This window comes from Rattus rattus, chromosome 2, assembly GCF_011064425.1.
Source record: "Rattus rattus isolate New Zealand chromosome 2, Rrattus_CSIRO_v1, whole genome shotgun sequence".
In the NCBI taxonomy this organism is placed as follows: domain Eukaryota; kingdom Metazoa; phylum Chordata; class Mammalia; order Rodentia; family Muridae; genus Rattus; species Rattus rattus.
Window position 1 is genome coordinate 73,896,888 of NC_046155.1, and position 11,087 is coordinate 73,907,974.

An 11,087-nucleotide genomic window follows, 5' to 3' on the forward strand; every position below is an offset into this window, starting at 1 on the left:
TACCCACTCCCTCCCACCACTTTCTGGAAACTGTTCTAAATGTGGAGTATGAGTAGTCAGCAGGAACATGTCCATGTCTAGGCCACCTGGCCGCGCCTGTCCTGGTCCTTTCCTCAGGCCATGGTAGAAGCTAGAGTCAGTGGACAAACAGGACTGCCCCTTCGCGCACTTCCATGCTGCCTGCCTTCCTCCTTGATGCTGTTAGTTAACCTATTCATTTCCTAAGTTGACCACTTACCAAAGCCACACTGGCAGTGCTAACCCCACCTGTGGGAAGGCAGGACCTCCTTCCTCCATAACTAAGGTGAGGGTATTTTTCCTCTATTTTCTAGCATAGGCCCTGGAACAAAGTACCCCCTCCCCCAAACACTTGGAGAATGCAAGAAAGGTAGTTAAATGAATGAACTGAGCCTACAGCTCAAAACTGGACTTGCCCCCCCCCCTGGGTGCACCAGGCTTTCTTATATGCTTATCTTTCAATTGGCAATATCAATTTTAATCAGAATAAAAATCAAAGTCTTCCTTATGACCTACAATTTATACCCATCTGGCCCCATTCATTGCTCTGACCTGTGCCTCACCCTTTCCCCCTGGTCCTTGGAGGACTTTGTCCTTGCCACTCTGTCTAGAACATTCTTGCAATCCCAGATATTGCATAGCTCTTTTCCTTCTCTCCTCAGATCACTTCTCAACGTCAAGCTTCCAGTGATGCCTTTTCAGACTCCTAGATCTTTTTCTTAAACCCTGAGTGTCACAGAGCTGCTTACAGTAACAAGACAGATACACAATATTCCGTCACATCTTTAAATTTTAAGTACCAAGCTAAAGAGATGGCTCAATGGTTAAGAGCCATTGTCTACTCCTCCAGAGCACCTTAGGTCTGTCCCCTAAGCTGCTCACAACCATCTACAACTCCAGTTCCAGACAACCCGTTATTTCCTCTTCTGACCTCTGTGGATACTAGGCACACAAGTGGTACATAAACACACATGCATACACCCAAACACATAAATAATTTTAAGGCATTTTTTAAAAAATGCAATTGAAGCAATTGCTGAGAAGCTGAGGCAAGAGGAGAGAGTCCCAGCTGCTGGCACAGAGGGACGTGTAGATTATGTGGTGCGGCCTAGAGGCACTGTGGAGCCTTGTGGGATTTAGAAACCTCACCTGGGGCTCCCACTGAAGAAGGCTGACTCCGGGCCATATGCAGAGGCCAGATGGGTGGAGGTTGCAGGAAGGCGATGTGCCCCAGCCTCCCCACTGGTTGTGCACAAGTTTCTTCGATGTCCAGACACTGCACAAGGTCATCTGCTTAAACTGAATTATTTTTTTCACCCAGAAAATGAAATACACAGCCTCCAGCGACTGGATGAAAACACACAATAACTCCTTTCTCTCAAGGAGAGTTTCAAGAGACTTCAGCTTGGGTGGCCCAAGTCATTTGACTGGAAGATTTGTCTATGTGCACTAAAGGAGAATCTGGCTCTACTGTGTGTACCTGGACCTTTTGGGTTTGACTTTTGATTTGCTTTTTTGGGTGTTCACTGGCCTGAGGACTGTTGTGTGTGGTGGCTGTAAATAAATGGAGATTGACTTCAAAAAAAAAAAAAAAAAAAAGAGTCCAAAGCCAGCCTTGGATACATGAGAACCTGAGACGTGGGGGGAGGGGGAGAATATATATATGAGTGCTATTGGGGGAGGGTGCACACTTTTAATCCCAGCACTCAGGAAGCAGAAGCAGGCAGGTCTTTGAGTTCAAGGCCAGCCTGGTCTATAGAGTGAGTTTCAGGACAACCAAGAGCTACCCAGAAAAATCTCCGTCCTGAAAAAACAAAACTCTCTCTCTCTCTCTCTCTCTCTCTCTCTCTGTGTGTGTGTGTGTGTGTGTGTGTGTGTGTGTGTGTGTGTGTGTGTGTGTAAAGTCAGCTCTGGGAGTCACCTGTATTCCTGCAGGAAGGAAGGCTACAAGCTCCTGGACACCAGAAAGCTGTGCAATAAAATAAGCAAATGAAGTAAAGCTAGGCTATTTGGGGAGTTTTGGTTTTTAATTTTCAGTTTTGGTTCCTTTTAGTTGTTGTTGTATTTTGTTTAGCTCTTTGAGAAAATGAGTCATGCAGCCCAAGCTGGCTTCAAACTCACTATATACAAGAAAGTTGCTTTGAACTCCTGGTCTTCCTGCCTCCAACACCTAAGTGCTAGGATCTCACGTATACACTACCATGGCCAGACTTAAAGCAAATACGTTCTCTTATGGATACATTGTATTGTATGCCCTACAATAGCTTTCTGGAGAGCCGGAGACGGCTCAAAGGTTAAGAGCGCTTGCTGCTCTTGCAGTGGAGCCAAGTTTGGTTCCCAGCACCCCATGGTGGCTCCCAGCCATCTCTGACTGCAGTTTCATGTGATTCAACACACTTCTCTGACCTCTGAAGGCAGGCATACATATGACATGCATACATAGACTCAGGCAAGACACCCATACACAGCCATACACATAAACTAGAATAAACAAATCTAAAAGTAGAAAAGGAATAGCCCTCTGGGTCCTCAACTCCAACATGACATGCAAAAAAGGAAAAATCAATCTTGCCAAGAAAGCAGGGAGGCACAACAACATGGAGACAGTGAGATGGGTCAGTAGTTAGAGCATGAGTTCTTTTAAAGGGTCCAAACTCAATTTCTGGTACTCATATCCAATGGGTCACAACTACTGACAACTCCATCTCCTGCTCTCTTCTGACCTCTATGGGCACCTGCATGCATATGCACACACGCATGCACAAATGCACGGATGGACACAGAGAGAGAGAGAGACAGAGACAGAGACAGACACAGAGACAGACACAGAGACAGAGAGAGACAGAGAGACAGAGATAGAGACAGAGAGACAGAGAGAGAGACAGACAGAGACAGAGACTCTAAAGGAAGGTACTACACCCAATATACTTCCTATCTGCTGCATAAATCATGTCCTATTTATGTAGGAAGAACTCTGTCATTCAGAACATACTAGAGACTGCAAGCATCTTAAATATTTAAGTGAGGGTTTCCAATGTTTATGTGCTACCCATGCTCTATGTAAAGCTACAATTCTGTGTATGAGATACGTAATCCACTGCAAGGTATTCAGGAATTGATCTTGTAAAGCCCCATGACCATAGCCTATGCAAAGAACTGATTTCTAGGGCAGGGAGGGGGGAGAGTCAAATAAAATCTATAAAAATATTCATGCAAAAGGAAAAAAGTCTCACTCTTCATATGTTTGTATGTGTCCATATATGATTTATGTGGTAAATGAAGAAACCTAGTGTCCCACAAGTCATGTACTTTCAGCAGAAATATTTGATAAGTATAATTTTAAATTTTCTTAGAGTGAGTGTGTGTGTGTGTGTGTGTGTGTGTGTGTGTGTGTGTGTGTGTGTGTGTGTGTTGCCTGCATAGATGCATTGCACCATGTGCATGCTTGGTACCCACAGATGTCAAAAGGCATCAGATCCCCTGGACCAGACGTTACAGACAGCTGGGTGCTGGGAACTGAACTAGGGCCCTTTGCAAGAGCAGCCAGGGTCCTCGCTCCATAGCTCCTCCATAATTACAACTAGATGGCATTTCTCATCGATTCACCCCAAAGCCCAGTCTATGTGGCATTTCACTGAAACCAAAATGAGCCCTGTAAGTTCCTATGATCCTTCTTCCAATGGACCAAGCCAGTAATTGATGTGATCTCATGGACCATAATTTCTCCTCAGGGAATGCAAGTTCAAGTCTGTTAAGGTAATATTGATACATAATTTAACTTGTTTTCCTTTTTGTGGTACCACGTAAAGACCAGGGCCTTAAACATGTCACAATCTCAGTGTGCAGCCAGAGCTAGCCTGGAACTTAGGATCTGCTGTCCCTACATTGCATGCACTAGGATTATGACCATGACTGCTTTGTCCTTTCTAAGATATCAGTATATGGTGCCAAGGCTGGCTTTGAATTCATCATCCTACCTTAGCTCCCTGCCAGTAGCTGTGACTACAGATGAGCCCCATCTGACAGTCTTGAGTCTCCCCTAAGTCCCCCATCTCTGCTTCCTCATTCTGAGTAACAGTTATCACCATCTAACATAGAGCACATTTGACTTGCTTTGTCTTCTGCTAGAATATAAATGTTGTTCCATGCTTGTCTCTGGCTTAGGATAAAGTACATGGCACATTCTGATGATCAATTATTTCCAAAAAGGAACAGTCACAGATGAGAGTCCTCTCAGATTTAATCAGTTTTGCTCAGCCTTGAGTTGGCTTTACTTTCCTCCCTCAACTGTTCTTGCCCAGTCCAGAGATTCTGTTTTAAATTCTGCTTCTCTTCAGAGGCTCTGTCTCAAGTCTTGTGTTGGTACTTCAAGCTCCTTTGAAGTTAGTGTTCTCTCTCAGGAGACTCAAGAATCAGGGGACTTTTATTTCTCCTACTCTTCATTAGCTCTAAGTGTCTACCTACTTCGATGATGTTGATCAGAGTAGGCCTGATGTTTGTAACAGGAAGGGTGTGGAGCAAATGTATATTTGGAGCTGATCGCTGAAGCCACAAGCAGTTTCATTTAAGTTCAAAAACTAACGTCTAAAATTTTTACCTCATCTAGAACTTCCATCATTGTCAAGTTGAGGCTACAGATTCTAGATTTGATCCATCCATAAGTATTCATATTCAAAAGTAACAAAGACAGACTAGGTTTCTTATTTGACCCATGAAAAAGGCATTGTCTTAAGCAAGCTACAGTAGAAAACACAAGAAGCCATGTCTAAGGGAGGAGGAGGAAGGAACCAGTGTTGTTCCTGAAGTCAAACTCTTCCAAAGGCCCTGGGGCTCAAAGGAGAGCTCCCAATTTGTATCAAGGGAAAGTCTCCCAACAGCCAGAGTGATAAGTCCCACGAATGGCTCATACTTGGGACCCTAGCTCCTCTCAGGAAGCTGAGGCAGGAAAACAGCCACAAGTTTGAGGCTTGTCTAGACCTCAAAGTGAGATGCCATCTGGGTGTAGTGACACACCCTTAATTCCAGCACGTGAGAGGCAGAAGTAGGTGGATATTTGTGAACTTGAAGCCAACTTGGTCTACATGAGTTTCAGGACAGGCTACCTAGGGCTACAGTACATGCTACCATGAAGAATAAAGAGGAGAGCATGTAAGGATTTAGGAAGTGCTATCTGCCACTACCACATTCAAATCTGGACTCCACCATCTCACAGTATGGCCTGGCACAAGTCAGTCAGCCTGGGTTTTCTCACGTTCTCTCCCAGGAAACTGAAGAGCCCAGGGAACTTCTATTTCCCCTACTCTCCATTGTGTCTAAAATGGGGATTACATGTTGTAATAAACACTAAGATTTTTATGAAGATTCAACAAGTTAGTTCTTTGGGCTTGGAGTTGGGCACTCATATTTGTTTACCTAAGACCTAGGTCCAGGCTAGGCTAGTATTCTATATAGTCTTAGCTGGCCTCAAACTCAATCTCTCCATCTGCCCACTGAGGATTAAGGTGTGAGCTACATTTGACAAGCACACAGAACACATTGAGCAAATGCTAGATACTGATAGTTTTACAATTATTACCACTAATTTTTCCAGTGAACCCTCCCAGCAAGCTTGTGAGAACATAAACATCCCAGCCCACAGACTGGAAAACTAAGGCTGAGATTCTATGTACCAGCTCTGTCCTACCCACTTCACAGTCTCTAACTTTTTTAGGTCATGTACCTGACCCCACTGTCCCTGCATGTGCCTTAGGAAACAAAGGAGATGCAGAGGAAGCTGAGTAACTGGCCCAGTGTTCTGGAAATATTAGAAATATGTATTCTTGCCAGGCATAGTGGCACATTCTTTGAATCTCAGCACTTGGGAGGCAGGTAGTCTACAGAGCTATCTCCAGGACAGCCAAGCACTGAGAAACGTCTATCAAAAAAACAAACAAAAAACAGTAGCCCTTCCAGCTCCAGAAGAAACAATATTGTTCAATCAATCAGTTATTTTACGGGTTTAGGGTTCATACATCCAGGAAGCACCTCATGTTACCAGCCACTCTGGCTTTGGTCCAGCAGGGGAAGGGCAAGCCAGAGCTTCTGAACCCTAGGTTCTTTTCTGTCAGAGTCAAAACACACCTCTCTAAACACATCATCTAGAAATAGAAAAGAGCATTTGGCTTCCCAGAAAATCTAAAACCCATATATTATCTCCCAGGTAGAAGCTACCTTAGCAGTCTCCAGGAATCAGCAGACTTTGTCTTTACCTCCTCCTTGGGGACAGTGGGCAAGACACTGACATTCTCAGGGTACTGATTGACATTGGGTCCAGACTGAGGGGTGTGACTTCCTTAATTCAGGAGGAGACAGAGAGTCTGGAAGTTAAATGTGGCTGGGACTAACATCCCTCTACTCCTGTTTTCCCAGTGTTCCATATCTTCTGAATATGCTTTGTAAGTTCTAGAGCATTTGAAATGTTCTGGCAAACACAGGGAAGTTAATTTCATCATTACACTACCATCCACAACACCCACCTTCCTAGTGGCATTTCAGAGAAGCTAAAGAAGGTATTTTCTTCCTGTATAATCATTCCAAGAAAGAGGCATTTTTTTAGGCCAGAAAAATGGAACTCAGGCATGTTAGGTGAAATCTAGGGAGTCATAGGTGACACATAGATAGAGTTCCCATCTGTGGTTTGCCAATGGTTCCCAGCATGACTTCCGAAAATGTGTTTCCCACTGGGAGAAAAAAAAAATAGATACTTTTTGAGGATGCAGGAGAAATTAAATGAGATCGTGTGTTCTAAGTGCTTATAACAATAGCTAGAAAAATAGTGAGATTAAAAAAATGGAAGCTAATAATAAGACAGCAATCCAAAAAGGCTTCAAATACAGCAGTGCTGCCAGACAGTGGTGGCACAGACCTTTAATCCCAGCACTCAGGGAGGCAGAAGCAGGTGGATCTCTGAGTTTCAGGCCAGCCTGGTCTACAGAGTAAGTTTCAGGGTAATCAAAGAGATACACAGAAAAATCCCATCTTAAAAAACTAAAGACCAAAAACCAAACAAACAGTAGAACCTTAATATATCCTTTTCAAGTAAAATAGGTTTCTCCAAATTGTTCTGAGTTCATAATGTGCAGAATGATGACAGAGTCCATCCAGTAAGACATCATTTGTCCCTACTGTGGTCCAGTCTAAAACCAACATCAGGGTGATACTTCCAATCTGTGACAGCAAGGGTAACATTTCTCTCGTCCATGTCTCTTACCTTTCTGTGGCATCTTATTAAATTACTAACACTTCCTGAAATCCCTGGTAAATATCTAAGGCATATGAGTTTGTGTAACTGGTCAGATGTCATCTGATCCCACTTGATCTCCTCTCAACCACCAGAAGAGTCAGAAGAGTGTGAGGATCTCATTGTTCTTCAGAGGCAACACACACACACTCCTTCATGCCATTTTCTGCAGCCTCCAAGTTTCAATTAAAAGCAAAGGCCACCTTGTCCAAACAAAGGCTCAGTATATGTAGCTAGAAGCTATACAAGAGTGTGGTAGCACACAGTTGGAATCCCAGCACTTGGGAGGTCAAGGCAGAAGGAAGGTCATCTTCAACTACAAGTTTGAAACCATACTTCATAAAACCAAAATAAATAAATAATGTGGTTTCAATGCAAGCCTGAAACTCAAGATCAGTCTCTGGAATCCATGGTGAAAGAAGAGTGTTAATTCCTAAATGCTAGTCTGTAACCTCTATGCACATCAAACCACAAATACAATCATACCAAGACACAATAAAAAGAATTAAAATATATACACATGTATATTTCTATAATTCTAGGATCAGAACTCTTTGTCATTCTATAAAGGCTCCTCAAGGCTAAGTCAGTGACAAGCCCAATGCTGGGTATTGGCCAGAAATAGTCCAGATCTGGTTTCTGTTCTCAAGTTCTCAGACTTGTAAAAGTAAACAGATACATTATAAAAACTAGAGACATGAGGAACATCATAGGGAGAAACCAGAGGGTGGAAACAGCAGGGGAAGGCAGGTTGAGAACAGAAATAAAACAAATAAATGCATGGGGCCCTAGGTTTGACCAGTTATTTTAAAAAAGACAGAAACTAAACTGCTAAGCTATCAGACAATATGCAAGGTGCTCTGGACCATTCTACCTGGGTCCACCTTCCCTTTTGTACATGGGCTGGTTTTCCCACTAAAGAGACTGTCAAAAAGCATATTAAGTGACATTTATGGAGAACTCCAGTCTAAAGGAGAGTTGAAATTACTTAGAAAGGATGACATTTGACTCTGAGGAATCTGGGGAATCCCCAAGAATAGGAAAGGGACAACATCCTTTGTGTAAGTTATAAAGATGTATTCTTTTGGCCATAATGATCTGGAAATTGTGGAAGGACCAATGAGACGCCATAAGCCATGAGTCAAGGAACACTGACTATCTCACCACAATTGCTGCTGGGATACCATGCCACAAGGATGGAGACACCTTGTCACCCTGCAAACTTAATCCTCATTTTAAAGTGTCAAGAGGTAGAACCCTGACAATCCTGGTGGTACACACCTTGATCCAAGCACTTGTGATGCAGAGACATGTGGATCTCTGAGTTCCAGGTCAGTCAGGGCTACATAATGGCACCCTGTCTGGAGGAAGGAGGCACCTTAAGCCAGATGTGATAGAATACACCTACTACAATTCCAACTAGTCAGGGAGGTGAGCAAAAGGGATCAGGAGTTCAAGACTAGCCTAGATTACACAACAAGACCTTATCTAAAGTAAATAAATAGGCAAGTCATTAAGTAGTGATTAGGTAGAATGCTCCTGGCATTATAACCTCACCCTCCCCCAAAAAAAGACCCCAAGACTATGTTAAGTAGCAGTAATATGATCTAGATGATTAGATTGAGGACTCTTAAACCTGGTCTTTCAGAGGAAATAACATTTAACCTAAGGCCTAAAGACTCAAGCTTTTGTTAGAGAGGGAAGTGGTTTCAAGACTTAGGGAAGAGTATGCACAGACTTGAAAAGGCAACTTTTCAAGAGAAACTGAGAGGCCTGTGTGGCTGGAGCTTGAAGGTAAGGGCAAACTGGTAGTATAGTATAAAACAAGACTGAATCGATCAAAACTGGGATGTACCAGTAGACCCTTCCCAGCCATGTTTAAAGCAGGTTATGAATTCTGGGTATAGAGCAGGCTCCAAGGTCATCCTAACCAGCCCGAGTAAGGAGTAGCTAGCTGTCCACTCAGGTCTCTCTTCACTTTCCTGTTTTATCTAGTGGTGGTTGTCATCACACTACAAAATATTTAACTACTGGGGAACTTGGTAGGATTTCAAGAAGCCTTAGCCCTTCCAACCCAACCATCATGACCCCAGTGAGACAGAGTGACGAAAATGTTTAATAAATGTAGCTGAAAGTAAGGTGAAGACATATAGTCACACTCTTTTCATCCAAGTCTGTGGAGTTCAGGGCGCTTAGTGTTCTAGCTGTTAAAACTCTAATATCCAACGGCATGTGAGAGGATCCTAAGATCTGGGGAAACGAGATTCAGGGCATCTAGATTTCCAAGATTCTAAGCTTCTATGCTCCAAGAAACTCAACAGAAACAGCAACAGCTGGTTTACAAAAAAGCTCTATTTGAGCCTCTCAGCAACTCAGGACCTGCCAAAGTAACAACTTAGCTCCACCCTCTGTCCCCACCCCACATCCTCTGCCGACCCACCTCCACTTTCGGCAGCCTAGCAAAAAAGCCAAATCTGAAAGTCTTGGGGCGGAAACCAAAACTAGCTCGCTGGGGAAAGAACAGGCGCTGTAAGTGGAAGAGGGTGGAGTCCTGGCACGCCCATTGGCCTAAGCAGATGACTTCCTGGTCTTGGGAGGGGTGGCAACAGGCAGGCTGCAGCAGGCGAGCTGCAGCAGGCTAGCAGCGGCAAGAGTAAAAGGTGACTGCAGCTGCCCACCTGAGCCATGGGGCGGGCACGAGATGCCATCCTGGACGCTCTTGAAAACTTGACAGCGGATGAGTTTAAAAAGTTCAAGATGAAGCTGCTGACAGCGCCAGTGCGGGAAGGCTATGGGCGCATCCCACGGGGGGCCCTGCTGCAGATGGACCCCATAGACCTCACTGATAAACTCGTCAGCTACTATCTGGAGGGGTATGGCTTGGAGCTCACAATGACTGTGCTTAGAGACATGGGCATACAGGAGCTGGCTGAGCAGCTGCAAAAGATTATGGAAGGTGAGTGTGTCCCCTTATTTGTCTACCCTCAACTTCCTGCACACCACCAGAGGCTTGCCTCTTTGGCACTTAACTTTCTGTTCCTCTTGCCATACTGAAAAAAAAACTTCCCTTCATAGACTTCAACTTAGCACCCTGGGTGGAGTGGGAGTCAACCCCGAAAGACTGTTGAAAAAGGGAAAAGAACCATCTGGCATTTTTTTTTCTTTTTTTTGCAGAGTCTGGAGCTGTGGCAGCTGCAACCAGTGTCTCTGCTCAGGGCACAGCCAGAACAGGTGAGGCCTCCCCACTCTACCACACCCTTGCACACCCTATCTATTGTGCCTAGTTGGGAGGCAGACTGGACTAATGACCCTGCCTGCCTTCCTACTACCCACACGTTTTTAGAAGAATGTACTTTGTCTAGGTAGTCATGGTGGGTGGTTTGCCTTGATTCTCCAGCTCTATTTAGTAAATTTTGAAGCAGTATTAAATATCATTATCACTTCCACCCTCAGAACATTTTGTGGACCAGCACAGGCAAGCACTCATTGCCAGGGTCACAGAAGTTGATGGTTTGCTGGATGCTCTGTATGGCAATGTGCTGACTGAAGGACAGTACCAGGCAGTTCGTGCAGAGACCACCAACCAAAACAAGATGAGGAAGCTCTTTAGCTTTGCTCCAGCCTGGAACCTGACCTGCAAGAACTTGTTCCTTGAGGCCTTGAGGCAAACACAGCCCTACTTGGTGACAGACCTGGAACAGAGCTGAGGTATCTTTTCCAGCTACACATCTAGCTCCTGATTTTGTATACAAAATTTTCTAAAAACAAGTTTGTATTTGTGTTTTCTCGA

At 44.2% G+C, this 11,087-nt stretch overlaps 1 protein-coding gene across 1 annotated transcript; it reads left to right on the forward strand.

The window, feature by feature from the left end:
* The first annotated feature begins 9,880 nt into the window (after positions 1 to 9,880).
* LOC116893892 (apoptosis-associated speck-like protein containing a CARD) lies at positions 9,881 to 11,087 on the forward strand. The gene is made up of 3 exons (XM_032895611.1): positions 9,881 to 10,253; positions 10,472 to 10,528; positions 10,751 to 11,087. Exons 1-3 carry the CDS (start codon positions 9,983 to 9,985, stop codon positions 11,002 to 11,004), a joined length of 582 nt encoding a protein of 193 aa, XP_032751502.1. The 5' UTR covers positions 9,881 to 9,982; the 3' UTR covers positions 11,005 to 11,087.